The sequence below is a fragment of the Phoca vitulina genome, unplaced genomic scaffold (assembly GCF_004348235.1).
Source record: "Phoca vitulina isolate PV1807 unplaced genomic scaffold, GSC_HSeal_1.0 scaffold1, whole genome shotgun sequence".
Taxonomy (NCBI): domain Eukaryota; kingdom Metazoa; phylum Chordata; class Mammalia; order Carnivora; family Phocidae; genus Phoca; species Phoca vitulina.
Genome location: NW_022589704.1, coordinates 34,692,047 through 34,707,129, shown reverse-complemented (window position 1 = coordinate 34,707,129; position 15,083 = coordinate 34,692,047). Strand labels below are relative to the sequence as shown.

General features: G+C 39.3%; 1 protein-coding gene across 3 annotated transcripts in view; it reads left to right on the top strand.

Moving 5' to 3' along the window:
* Nucleotides 1-15,083, top strand: part of SGO2 (shugoshin 2) — a 66,950-nt gene that overhangs the window by 6,154 nt on the left and 45,713 nt on the right. Inside the window, exon 1 of one of the 3 annotated variants that reach the window (XM_032405115.1) lies at nucleotides 14,991-15,074. The exons of the other annotated variants lie outside the window; for them this stretch is intronic. Within the exon in view, the coding sequence (XP_032261006.1) occupies nucleotides 15,047-15,074 (28 nt within the window). The 5' untranslated portion in view covers nucleotides 14,991-15,046. Of the gene's footprint in view, nucleotides 1-14,990; nucleotides 15,075-15,083 lie in introns of those variants that run through there. 3 annotated transcript variants of the gene reach the window in all.

Sequence of the window (15,083 nt, the reverse complement as noted above, 5' to 3'; positions counted from 1 at the left end):
TTAGTGAAGCCTTTAGGGTTTTCTCTATATATGGTATCATGTCATCTGTGAATAGTGACGGTTTTACTTCTTCCTCACCAATTTGGATGTCTGATTGCTGCAGCCAGGACTTCCCATACTGTGTTGAATAAAAGTGGTGAGAGTGGACAGCCTTGTCTTGTCAGAAGGTATCATAATCGATTTCAAGATTTCAGAGGTATTATCATTACAATGAATGTAATGCCAAGGTTCCAGGCTGAGAAGGGGTGGAAGAAAAGCTAATGAGGTAAGGAGTTTAGGAATGATTATTTTTAGATGAGTTATCCCTATAAGCAGTAAAGTCAACAAGAGTGGAAGGAAAGAAAGAAGATGAAACAGAAGCTAATGTCATCAACAATGGATGATTAGAAGAACCTTAGAAGAGTAAATTGAGGAGACAAGGAGAGATACTATATCCAGAGGGCACACAGTTCAGATTAGCTGGGACTTAGAGAAAGGAAGGAGGAAAAAATGTTTGTTAACAGTAATGGGAGAAAAGAAGACAGCAACCCCACCTCCTGACCCTGATGTATGCAGAGAGTGGAAGGAAAAGCAGTCACTACTTGAGAGGGCTCTAGAGGAGGCAGGCCCTCTAGGAACAGACAAGTTCCAATTTAAAAAAAAGAAAAAAAGGGGCACCTGGGTGGCTCAGTTGGTTAAGTGTCTGCCTTCAGCTCAGGTCATGATCCCAGGGTCCTGGCTTTAAGCCCCATGTCAGGCTCCCTGCTCAGTGGGGAGTCTACTTCTCCCTCTCCCTCTCTCCCACCCCCCACCACTCGTGCTCTCTCTTGCTTGCGCACTCTTTCTCAAATAAATGGATAAAATCTTAAAAAAAAAAAAAAAGAAAAAAGATGAGAGAAATGATGGGAACATTTACAAAGGAAATTGTAAGAGGCTCAATGGAAATGTTTAAGAGGAATGAGAAGAGTCAGGGATGGGTTCAGACTAGTGGACATAGTAGCAATCTGGGAATGGGAGCCCATTTGGCAGTGGACAGCTTGAGGAGTTGAGACTGCAAGGGTGATTAAGGTAAACAGGGATCTGAGCCAGGATGAGAACAAGTGCAAGGTTCAAGCCAAAGCCCAGATATTTAGCTCAGCAGCACTGGGGTGACCTCACCCTCTGGCTGTTCCCCCATTGTATGGTAGATTGAATAGAGGGGAAGCCTTATAAGGAGGCCAAGCATCAGGAAAGCCCTTAACTGACTATATTCTCCACCACCTCTCCCAGAAGTAAGGATAACCCCAGCTCTGATGCATAGGAGCTTAAAGGGAAGGAAAAGAGGAAGCACTATATAAATCAGAGCCTGTTAGTCATAGACCTGATCAGACTTAAGACTATACCCTTCTCTTCTGGCTCTCCCTGGGATGGGAGAGATGGAGACTTGTTGTGGTTGAGGAGAAGCAAATTGCTTCATGTACATCCTTTGGAAAAAGATTCCCAAACCATAAACAATTCCCTCCCTCCAGCCCAGGATAAGGTTTAGGAAGGGGGAATCCTTTATTTACTTACTCCCGGTGGATTGCAGTGTTTCCCTTTTTAAAATGCCTGGTGTAAGTGTGCACTTCCATCAAAATAATACTAGTGTAGGATTTTGGGGTAGCCAAGATAATAGCAGCCAGAGCTGTGTAAATCTGAATTCTCCAGTTCCTTCTCCAAAATACGTAATATAGAACAATAAAAAGAACAAATAAAACCACACAAACCTCATGCCATCTGTAAAACTAAAAGAGAACACCCATAGTTCAAATTATCCATAAATAGAAAAACAAACCAAACCTCAGCAAACTGTGTCCCTTGGTCCTACCACAGACTTGCACAGAGAAATCAGGGTAGTCTGGAAAGAATACATGGGAGAAAAGGAGAGCTGCTGACGGGCCTATAGTTGATCTAAAATAACCACGGAAAGAGAAGTCTACTCATGTGCTAAAATAGTGGTAAAGAATTCTGGTAGATCAGAATACTTACTATATATTAAAAATTTTTTAAATGCACATGATTCAAGATGACAGTGTTTGAAAACCATTGCTTCTAGAGGTATAGAAGGTAAGAAGGGAATGGAGACACATCCTTTGGAGCTTGGTGAAGAGAAAAAGAAGGAAAAGGAAAGTTTAGGATCAAGTAAGGAGAAAGATAAAGCTGTGAAAATATGCAATCGTTAGTCCATATCTCACACACACATACACACACACACCATCCATTAAGAAACTGTATTTCACTTCAGAAGAGGGCACCCTTGAACTTGAAATCTTACAAATCATCCAAAATCTTTGAAATGAATAGGTGAAAACAGAGTAAATATATACAAAGCTATTATAAGAAAAAAACAGAAAACAAGACCACTTCAGCTCTGATTAAAAAGTCCCCCTCACAAAAAAAAAAAAATAGGGGCACTTGGGTGGCTCAGTTGGTTGTGTCTGCCTTCGGCTCAGGTCATGATCCCGGGGTCCTGGGATCAAGTCCTGCATCCTGAGCAGGAACCCTGCTTCTCTCTCTCCCTGCTGCTCCCCCTGCTTGTGCCCTCTCTCTTTCTCTCTCTCTGTGACAGATAAATAAAATCTTTAAAATAAATAATAAACAGGGCACCTGGGTGGCTCAGATGGTTAAGCGTCTGCCTTTGGCTTAGGTCATGATCCCAGGGTCCTGGGATCAAGCCCCACATCGGGCTCCCTGCTCAGTGGGGAGTCTGCTTCTCCCTCTCCTTCTGCTCCTCTCTGCCCTGCTCATGCTCTCTCTTTCTCAAATAAATAAATAAAAATCTTTTTAAAAATAAATAAATAAAATAAAAACAACCCCAAAGCAGAAGAAAATGGCAACACAAACTCCAAAGTGAATTAAATATCCACAAAGACTCTTTTGGGGATATGAAAAAACACTTTGAACCCCAAATTCAATAATTAAAAAAATAGAAATGGATATTTTATAAAGGAAGAAATGAAAAGATTGAACCCAAGAAGAAAAAGACCAAAATTATCACAGAAATGAAATATAAATTGCAAAGTTTTTGGAGAAAATAAAGTCCAGTGAAAATTTAATAAGGGACATTGAAAAAAGTCAGGCAAATAACCAAGATAATGAAAATGAGATACAAAATTAGAAGTACTTAGGGTCAGAGAGAAATGAAAGATGAAGAAGCAACATACAAATAATGGTATTCCCTGGAGAAGACAAACAAAATGACACTGGAACAGAACTATAAAAGAAGATAGAAATCTATATACAAAAGGACCCATCAATTACATGGGAAAATTAAACCAGAATTATCAATTTCAAGACATAGACGAATAAAATTATTGGGCTTCAAAGATAAAAATTCCCAAGCCTTCAAGCAAAAAAGATCAAGCAATTACAAGAATGAAAGAATTAAACTGGCACCAGACAGCTCAAAAACGATACCCATGAAAGGCAACAACAGAATAGCACTTTTTAAAACCTCAAGGAAAAAAAGTGTGAGTCAAGAATATTCAGTCAACTTGTTTTTCAAGTATTAAAACAAGAGGAAATGAACTTTAAACAGGAAAAATTCAGGGAATTTTGTATACATGAGCCCTCCTTGAAGAATCTGTGAAAAGATGTTTTCCATTCAACCAAGTGGCAAAACTTCATTAAAAGACTGATGGTCAACAGATGAATGGATAAAGAAGATGTGGTGTATATGGTGTATAAGTATGGTGTATATGTTCATACACACACACACACACACGCACACACATACACAAGAATATTACTCAGCCATCAAAAAGAATGAAATCTTGCCATTTGCCATGACATGGGTGGAACTAGAGGGTATTATGCTAGTGACTGAAATAAGTCAGTCAGAGAAAGACAAAGACCATATGGTTTCACTTGTGTGGAATTTAAGAAACAAAACAGATGAACATAGGGGAAAGGAAGAAAGAATAAAATAAGATGAAAATTGAGAGGGAGGCAAACCATAAGAGACGCTGAACTCTAGGAAACAAACTGAGGGTTGCTAGAGGGGAGGTCGGTAGGGTGATGGGGTTACTGGGTGATGGGCGTTAAGGAGGGCACTTGATGTAATCAGCACTGGGTGTTATATGCAACCAACAAATCACTAAATTCTACCTCTGAAGCAAACAAACAAAAAGACTGATGGTGATCATTTACTATATTTAATTATAGATCTAAAATTACACAAAGGTGAGAACAAAACTCAAAGAATAATGTGTTATAGGTTCAAACAAAGTAGAAATAATGTAAGTAAAATGGGAGATACCAGAGAGAAAAAAGAAAGTAGAGTAAGTTCATTGATTGGTTCATTGATTTTGATATAGGCAATAAATGGGGGTTAAAGGATAATATTAAAATTGGCAAATCAGGTAAGAAGAGGTTAAACAAAAAAGAACTGAAAGAACTAAGGGCTTTATAAAAGGTATAAATAAAAGATAATCACTAGAATAACACTACAAACTTTTCTAAATACAAAAAGAAATTTTAAAAATTAAAAGAGCAAAGTAAATGCATCATACACAGAAAGAAACCCAACAATTATACCAATGTTAATATCATAAAATAATTTAACATAAAATGACAGTAGGACAAAGCATATGTCAGATCAATCAATATGAATAGGTTTAATTTATTAAATGAAAAATATTTTTCAATTTGGTTCACAAAGAAAGCAGCTGAAAATAAGAAACCTGTCTAAATCAAAATGGTTCAGAAAGTCTAAAACTGAAGGAATGGGCAAAAGTTTACTAGGTAAGTGGAAACAAGAAAGCAGACACTGTGATCCTGATATCAAAGTAGAATTTTAAGTCAAAGTGCATTAGATGAGACAAAGAAGGACACGTTTTAATGTCACAATTCACAATGAATATATAACAGTTATGAATTCTATTCACCAAACAACTCAGCAACACATGTATAAAGCAAAAATCTCAGGGCATGCAAAGAAACATTGTAGAAATACACTAATAGTAGGAAACTTAAATATACTACTTTCAATACAGATGAAGTAAATAAAAAATAAGAAAGGAAAATAAATAGATAAGTAAAAAGCATAATCAATAAGGTAGATCTTAGGGATATATTTACTATACACCCTGAAAATAGAGAATACAGTAGTGACAAAGAAGATAAAATATTTCAGAATAAAGTCATCAAGAAATGTGCAAACCTTATACAAGAAAAATTTTAAGGATCCCCTGAAAGATATAAAAATGGACTTGAATGAATGGAAAGACATTCCATAATGTCATAAAGATACCAGTTTTCTCTAAGTTAATTTATAAATTTAAAAAGTACCAACAAAAATACTGACAAGATTTTTATGGAGCTGGAAAAGTTGATACTAAAATTCACTTGGAAAAATAAACATGCAAAAATAGCCAGAAAAATACTTAAAATAAAAGTTTACGAGAGGAGGGGTGCCTGGGTGGCTCAGTCTGTTAAGTGGCTGCCTTCAGCTCAGGTCATGATCCCAGGGTCCTGGGATCGAGCCCCGCATTGGGCTCCCTGCTCGACGGGGAGCCTGCTTCTCCCTCTCTCTGCCTGCCTCTCTGCCTACTTGTTCTCTCTCTCTCTATCTCCCCGTCAAATAAAAAATAAATAAAATCTTAAAAAAAAAAAAGAAATATACTCTGCTATCAGTAACTATGAAAAAAAAAAGTTTACGATAGGAGACTGGCCCTACTACTCATTAAAATATACTGTAAGTCTGGTTTTTCATCTACTCATGGTACTGGTGCATAAACTGACAAATAGACGAATGGAATAAAATAGAAATTTATAGAAACAGATCCAAATACATATGGCAATTTAGTATGTGATAACCATGGTATCTCAAATTACTTGGGAAATGACATTTTAACATATATTTTAACAAATATAAAAGGTGGACATTTTAACCAGTGGGACAACTGGTTTGCTATTTGGAGAAAGATAAAATTAAAACCAAGTGTCACACTATAATCAAGAATAAACTCCAACAGGACCAGGGATATAAATGTCAAAGATGAAATCATGTAAGTACTAGAAGTAACCATGTGTGATTTTCTCTATAACCTGGATGTAGGAAAAGACTTTCTAACTATGACTCAAAATTCAGACACAACAAAAAATAAAATTGATAAATTTGACTGTGTTTAAGCATTTTTTTAACAAAAAACAGAGAAATTCCTAGCTGTGAGACATATACATACACATACCTTTTTCACATATTTCTCACAAATATGGAAATATATTCAAACTCACTCATACACGAAATGCATAATAGATCTACCCTAATGATGTACCTCCAAAGGTATGAATGTTCTACACACAAAGTGATTGTAGTATTGTAATTGCAAAATATCAGAAAAAAAACTAAATTCCTATACATAAGAGAGTGTGTGGATAAACTATGGTACATCCATATAATGGAGTAGTATGAAGTTATGGAAAAGAATGAGGTCATTTTCAATGAACTAATATAGAGTGATTTCCAGGATATTTTGTTAAGTGAAAAAGACAAAAATGCAAGAATTTTTACAGTATGTCACTTTTTGTATAAAAAAGAATGGGGAATGAGAAAACCTACATATATCTAATCAATTGTACAAATAGAAGCATAGGAATCATAAACAAAAAACTATTAAGATTAGTTACCTACAGTTGGCTTAATAATGGCCACCCAGATTATCCAGGTGCTAATCCCTGGAACCGGTGAATGTTACCTCATATGGAAAAACTCTTTGTAGATGTCATTAAATTAAATATCTTGGGGCGCCTGGGTGGCTCAGTAGGTTAAGCATCTGCCTTCGGCTCAGGTCATGATCCCAAGCTCCTGGGATCGAGCCCCGCATCGGGCTCTCTGCTCCGCGGGAAGCCTGCTTCTCCCTCTCCCACTCCCCTTGCTTGTGTTCTCTCTCTCACTGTCTCTCTCTCTGACAAATAAATAAATTCTTTAAAAAAAATAAATAATCTTGAGATGGAGAGATTATCCAGGATTTTCAGGGTGGATCCTAAAACGTAATCACAAGTATCCTGATAAGAGGCAGGCAGAGGGAGATTTGACTACAAGCGGAAGAGAAGGCTGTGTGATGGAAACAGGGAAAGCGGAATCACAAGATGGGATGCAACTGGTTTTGAAAAAGGAGGAGGGTACCCTGCATCGAAGAACTTAAGGAATGCAGCTCTGGATGCTGGAAAAGGCAAGGGAACAGATTTTTCCCCATGAGCTTCCAGAAGGAGCACGCCTTCGCTGACATACTCATTTTAGCTCCATAAGACTTGTCTCAGACTTCTGACCTCCAGAACCGTCAGAAGACAACTTTCTGTTGTTTGAAACTAGTGAATTGGTGGTGATTTGCTACAGCAGCCATAGTAAACTGAGCAGGCAGTACGGAAGTAGGAGTGAGAAAGGGCTAGAAGAAAGGAAGAGCGATACTTTTGAATGCATGTATTCATGAAGTTCTGACTTTGAAACTAGTTAATGTTTCACATACTAAAATGCATCTGTGAGTGTAAACATACATGCATATAAAGATAGGGAAAAAACTAAAACTATATACAAATAGGCATAAGCAAACCTAAGCATAATTCAAAGGAATAATGTAGTCAGTCACCCTGAATAGAGAGGAGAAAATTAATGAATCCAAGCAACTTTAGATCACAGTATTTGACCACATCGCCTTAAGCAAAAGGTTAAAACAAGAACAGTAAACAAATATTCAACTCTAGTTAGTCAAGTTTTCAGAGTTATGGGTTAGCAATTCTGAAATTACTCCCTCCTTTCCTACCCAGCCCTTAATATTTACATTATATCTGAACAATTCATTAGAAACTTACTCATTTTTTGACATTTTATTGCCTTTGTCCTGCCTTTCTCTCAATATAAAATGCCCCTTTCCACACAATGCAGCTCTCACCTGGTGAAACCCTACATGTCCTTTACAACCGCTGTACTAGTTTCCTGAGGCTACTGCAACGGAATCCCACAAACTGGGTGGCTTAGAACGACAGAAATGTATTCTCCGAAGATTCTGGTGGCCGGAAACCTGCAATCAAGGTAACGGCATGGCTGCACCCCCTCTGAAGGCTCCAGGGGGAATTTGATCCTTGCCTCTTCCAGCTTCTGGTGACTGTTGACATTTCGGGAGTGTGTGACTGCATCTCTCTCTGCTCCATCCTTCTCTTGTGAGTCTGTGCATCAAATTTCTCTCTGCCTCTCTCTTAAGAACACTTGTGATGACATTTAGAGCCCAGCTGGATAATCGAGGATAATTTCTTCATCTCAAAATCCTTAGCATAATTAAATCTTCAAAGATTCTTTTTTCAAAATAAGGTAATATCCGTGGTTTTGCCCTATAAAGTAATTTTCACAAGTTCCAGGGATTAGGAACTTTTCAGCCTACCGCAACCCCCTAAGTCACATGAACTGTCCTATATTGGCCTCCTGGATCTACAACCAAACAGGAATCACTCTCTCCTCTGCTATTATTGTGGCAATGAACGTGGACCACCTTGTATTGCTACAATGATGTGTCAGATGTACTGGTGTCTGAAATTCTTTGACAGCACCAAATTTCCAGCAGTGTAACCTCATAGGACCTATTAGTTGTTTATCCTTTTTTCTAAATAATTTCTGTCACTCTTTATATGGTTCATTACTTAAAAAAACTGGCAAATATGATCTTAAGAAAACCATCTATGTCATCTATCTTAATAAAATTAAGATGATGGAGAAGATACATGATATTTTGTGAGTTTAAAAAATTACTAGTTATCCTCTTACTGAGAAAAGTATTTCATATTTGCTTTAAGGGTGAACATCATAATGTTGTCTACAACCAACTGTTAAGATAAAGATTTCGCTACTTACTGGTACTGCCTTGGCTGAATAAAATTTGATTTGGTGAGCATATTCCTTTGGGCTTATTTATATTCATTGTCAAAATTTTACATTGGGAGGAATCTGCAATTGTATTTATCTTTTCCCTTTTAAATTCTGTGGTGCTTTAGTCAGTTTGAAACCCCTGCTTTTTCTTTCTATGACTAACTGTATCCTAAGAGGCTCTCCCTTTGTGTAGTGGTTGATATAACAGCTGAGAGTCTTAGGCACAAACTAATGATTTCCTTTCATTCTGTTAGAGAAACTACTTAAAGGAAAAGTACCAAAATGTTTTAAATGTAGAGATGGCTTTTTCAAAAGGAAACAAATGTTTTAAATAAAATGATCGTTCATAGTCCTACATTGGTATGAATTTGAAAGCTTACAGAACACTTCTGTTTGCAAACTCATCTGTGTCTACAACATCTGGTATTTCACCTCTTCTTTTTTTTTTCAATTTAATTTAATTTTATTATGTTATGTTAGTCACCATACAGTACATCATTAGTTTTTGATTTAGTGTTCCATGATTCATTGTTTTCGTATAACACCCAGTGCTCCATGCAGTACGTGCCCTCCTTAATACCCATCACCGGGCTAGCCCATCCCCCCACCCCCCTCCCCTCTAAAACCCTCAGTTTGTTTCTCGGAGTCCGTAGTCTCTCATGGTTCGTCTCCCCCTCCGATTTCCCCCCCTTCCTTTTTCCCTTCCTTCTCCTAATGTCCTCCATGCTATTCCTTATGTTCCACAAATAAGTGAAACCATATGATAACTGACTCTGTCTGCTGGACTTATTTCACTTAGCATAATCTCCTCCAGTCCCATCCATGTTGATGTAAAAGTTGGGTATTCATCCTTTCTGATGGCTGAGTAATATTCCATTGTATATGTGGACCACATCTTCTTTATCCATTCATCTGTTGAAGGGCATCTCGGCTCTTTCCACAGTTTGGCTATTGTGGACATTGCTGCTATGAACATTGGGGTGCATATGGCCCTTCTTTTCACTACATCTGTGTCTTTGGGGTAAATACCCAGTAGTGCAATTGCTGGGTCATAGCGTAGCTCTATTTTTAATTTTCTGAGGAACCTCCACACTGTTTTCCAAAGTGGCGTTACCAACTTGCATTCCCACCAGCAGTGTAAGAGGGTTCCCCTTTCTCCACAACCTCTCCAACATTTGTTGTTTCTTGCCTTGTCAATTTTTGCCATTCTAACTGGTGTAAGGTGGTATCTCAATGTGGTTTTGATTTGAATTTCCCTGATGGCTAATGATGAACATTTTTTCATGTGTCTGTTAGCCGTTTGTATGTCTTCTTTGGAGAAGTGTCTGTTCATGTCTTCTGCCCATTTTTTGACTTGATTATTTGTTTTTTGGGTGTTGAGTTTGAGAAGTGCTTTATAGATCTTGGATATAAGCCCTTCGTAGTGTCATTTGCAAATATCTTCTCCCATTCTGTGGGTTGCTTCTTTCTTTTGTTGACTGTTTCCTTTGCTGTGCAGAAGCTTTTTATCTTGATGAAGTCCCAAAAGTTCATTTTTGCTTTTGTTTCACTTGCCTTTGGAGATGTATCTTGAAAGAAGTTGCTGTGGCCGATGTCGAAGAGGTTACTGCCTATGTTCTCCTCTAGGATTTTGATGGATTCCTGTCTCACATTGAGGTCTTTCATCCATTTTGAGTTTATCTTTGTGTATGGTGTTAGAGAATGGTCGAGCTTCATTCTTCTGTATATAGCTGTCCAATTTTCCCAGCACCATTTATTGAAAAGACTGTCTTTTTTCCATTGCATATTTTTTCCTGCTTTGTCGAAGATTATTTGACCATAGAGTTGAGGGTCTACATGTGGGCTCTCTATTCTGTTCCATTGGTCTATATGTCTGTTTTTGTGCCAGTACCATGCTGTCTTGGTGATCACTGATTTGTAATATAGCTTGAAATCAGGCAACGTGTTCCCCCAGCTTTGTTTTTCTTTTTCAACATTTCCTTGGCGATTCAGTGTCTTTTCTGATTCCATACAAATTTTAGGATTATTTATTCCAGCACTTTGAAAAATGTCATCGGAATTTTGATCAGGATGGCATTGAAGGTATAGATTGCTCTGGGTAGCATAGACATTTTAACAATGTTTATTCTTCCAATCCATGAGCATGGGATGTTTTTCCATCTTTTTGTGTCTTCTTCAATTTCTTTCATGAGTGTTCTGTAGTTCCTAGAGTATAGATCCTTTACCTTAGGTTTATTCTGAGGTATCTTATGGTTTTTGGTGCTATTGTAAATGGAATCGTTTCTCTAATTTCTCTTTCTACAGTTGCATTGTTAGTGTATAAGAAAGCAACTGATTTCTCTGCATTGATTTTGTATCCTGCCACATTACTGAATTGCTGTATGAGTTCTAGTAATTTGGGGGTGGAGTCTTTTGGATTTTCCACATAAAGTATCTTGTCATCTGCTAAGAGAGAGAATTTGACTTCTTCTTTGCCAATTTGATTACCTTTTATTTCTTTTTGTTGTCTGATTGCTGTTGCTAGGACTTCTAGTACTATGTTGAACAAGAGTGGCAAGAGTGGGCATCCTTGACGTGTTCCTGATCTTAAGGGAAAGGCTCTCATCTTTTCCCCATTGAGGATGATATTCGCTGTGGGTTTTTCATAGATGGATTTTATGAACTTGAGGAATGTTCCCTCTATCCCTATACTCTGAAGAGTTTTAATCAGGAAAGGATGTTGTATTTTGTCGAATGCTTTTTCTGCATCAATTGAGAGGACCATATGGTTCTTCTCCCTCCTCTTATTAATGTGTTCTATCACAATGACTGATTTGCAAATGTTGAACCACCCTTGCCTCCCAGGGATAAATCCCACTTGGTCATAGTGGGTGATTCTTTTAATGCATTGTTGGATCCTGTTAACTAGGATTTTGTTGAGGATTCTGGAATCCATATTCATCAGGGATATCGGTCTGAAATTCTCCTTTTTGGTGATGGGGTCTTGGCCTGGTTTGGGGATTAAGGTAATGCTGGCCTCATAGAATGAGTCTGGAAGCTTCCCTTCTGTTTCTATTTTTTGAAACAGCTTCAGTAGAATAGGTATTATTTCTTCTTTGAATGTTTGGTAGACTTCCTCAGGGAATCCATCAGGCCCTGGACTCTTGTTTTTTGGGAGGTTTTGATCACTACTTCCATCTCGTTACTGGTTATTGGCCTATTCAGGTTGTCAATTTCTTCCTGTTTCAGTCTTGGCAGTTTATAGGTTTCCAGGAAGGCATCCATTTCTTCCAGGTTGCTTAATTTATTGGCATATAGTTGTTGATAATAATTTCTAATAATTGTTTCTATTTCCTTGGTGTTAGTCATGATCTCTCCTCTTTCATTCATAATTTTATTAATTTGTGTCCTTTCTCTTTTCTTTTGGATAAGTCTGGCCAGTGGTTTATCGATCTTATTAATTCTTTCAAAGAACCAGCTTCTAGTTTTGTTGATCTGATCTACTGTGTTTCTGGTTTCTAATTCATTGATCTCTGCTCGAATCTTAATTATTTCTCTTCTAATGCGTGGCTTAGGCATCATTTGTTGCTTTTTCTCTAGTCATTCTTCTCGAGCGTACACGGAACTTTCTCCAGAATAGACCACATACTGGGTCACAAATCAAGTCTTGACCGATACCAAAAGATTGAGAGTATTCCCTGCATATTCTCAGACCATAATGCTTTAAAACTGGAACTCAATCACAAGAAAAAATTTGGAAGAAATTCAGACACTTGGAAGCTAAAGACCACTCTGCTCAAGAATGTTTGGGTCAACCAGAAAATCAAAGAAGAACTTAAACAATTCACGGAAACCAATGAGAACAAAAACACATCGGTCCAAAACCTGTGGGATACTGCAAAGGCCGTCCTAAGGGGGAAATACATAGCCATCCAAGCCTCACTCAAAAAAATAGAAAAATCCCGAATTCACCAACTAACTCTACACCTTAAAGAACTAGAGAAAAAGCAACAAATGATGCCTAAGTCACCTCTGCCTGCCTCAGACCAAGAGGTGACCCTTCAGCCTGTGGCTTAACCCTTGTCTCAACCTCTGGATCCACCCCTCGCCACCTCTTTCCCACGTCATTCACTCTCCCTCTCTACCAGCTCCTCCCTCCGCCTTGGATTCCCCAGCTGCTTTTGTCACTTCTCTTTTTATCCACAAAGAATTGTTGCCCTCATCTGTGCATTATCTCTGCTGGGAAATGAATGACTTCCTGACTGTTCGCCCTCAGGGCTGTTCTCACTCTTGTCTTCCTGCGGGGTAAGACAAGGCTGCCTGTCCCCTCTGAAATGAGCTCTTCCCTTGGCCTCTAGGAAGCTTGTGTCTCCTCCTACCCCTCACTGCCGCCCTGGCTGCCCTTTCATCTTTCTCCATGTTGATGTTCACCAGGGTTCTGCCTTCTACGCTCCTTGTGCTTCTACACACCCTCCCCCCAGAACTTAACCCCAGTGATTTCTATTACTGTTAGCTGCTGACACTCATTATTGTCCACAACCACCATTCCTTTGCATTTGCAGTGAGGAATAGAAGGAAGAATGGGTGTGTTGAGGAAGGGTATGGAGGGAAGTCTCTTGGGACCCTCTCTAGCAGCTAGGGGAATGTCCATGTGGAGAGAACTCTGGAGAGGTGGGCCTCAGGGCCCTGAACTGTTGGATGGGGCACATTACTGTTAGTCTGTTAGTAAAGCTAGTGAGCATGACAGCTGACTTTTCAAGCCCTCCCCAAGCCTCCAGTTTGTGTGGTATGGATTTCACCACAGGAAATCTTGAGTAAAGAAATGTTTGAACCTTTTTGGAAAAACGTGTGGAGGGACAGGATAGATTGGGAAGTAGACCCAACCCCTGTCTCTCAAGATAGTCCAGCATGTGGAGAGGCTGTGAAAGAGCCCCAATGAGAACTGCTAAAGGTCATCCAGACAGACAGCCGGTTAGACCAAGACCCCAGTGATTTTATCCCTCCCCCAGAGAAGCCTCCCTGCCACACTCACATACACCAAGTCAGAGATAAGAATGCTTAGCATCCCTGTTACATATTCCCTGCCCCTGCTGAAACCAGGGAAACAGTGTAGAATCATCTTAAATCTCTACTTATCATAATGTATGGGAATGGATTGTTCGCTTGTCTGCCTTATCCCTTAAGGGGAGAGGGGTTGCCTCATCCATCTTCACCCCTAGCATAACGCCAGGTACAAAAGGGACTTAAAAAAAAAGTTTACTGAAGAAAAAAGAGGAAGCTGGTAAGCAGGTAACACAGGTAAGTCTACAGGCTGAATGCCATGCCTTGAAACTGAGGTGACAAATGACCAGTCACCTCTTCCACTATCTCAGAATGGCCCAGGTCAGACCACCTCGGTTCAAATTCCAGCTGTACCACCTACTGAACTTAGCAGAAGTTACTAACATATTTTTGTGCCTCCGTTTCCTCAACTATAAAAAGGAAATAATCGTACCTACCACATAGGATCACTGTGAGAATTGAAAAGGCATATAAAGGGCTTCACACAACGCCCAGGACATGGAAAAAGCTTGATAAATGTTACCTGCTGCTGTTATGATTATTACCTGTCCCTAAGCCGGCGCAGCAGGAAGTCTTTTCAGTGAAGAAAATAGAAATAATTATTGTAATCCAGTAGCATAAAATACTGAAATGAACCTTTGTCATTCTTTTGGCTGCCCAGCTCAGGGGCCCTTCCTGAGACTAGTTGGGAGGCAGAGATGGCCTCTCACTAAGAAACTAAAAAAGCCAGCCCCAGGCTGAATGTTCAGCACTCCCTCCCAGCTAGAGTCTGTAGCCTGTGATCGGGCTTGAGCAGTCAGACACACCCAACTCAGGCCTAGCAACCAGAGCTAGTGGGGCCAGGCAGAAGGGATGGGGAGCGTGTAGCACAGTCATGCTCACTTTTTCCAGAGGTGGCAGCAACTGAGGTCCCAGTGGTAGCAGGCAGGGCCACTGCTGGCCATGGAAGATCAGCGGTACCCTCGCAAGCTGTGCTGGGAGCATGACGTGGCTGGGTCTTTGTCTGTTGCCAAGGCCCTCTTGTTCCTGTTTTCAAGCCCACGTCTCTAGCCTCTCCAGAAGGGCTTTAAACCACCCCATGTCCTTTTCTGCTTCCGCCAGCCTAGGCTACTATTTCTTGGTGTAATTCAACCTGCCAGATTGATACAGATGATCAGATATGACAGTTTAATAAAATGTAAGTGCA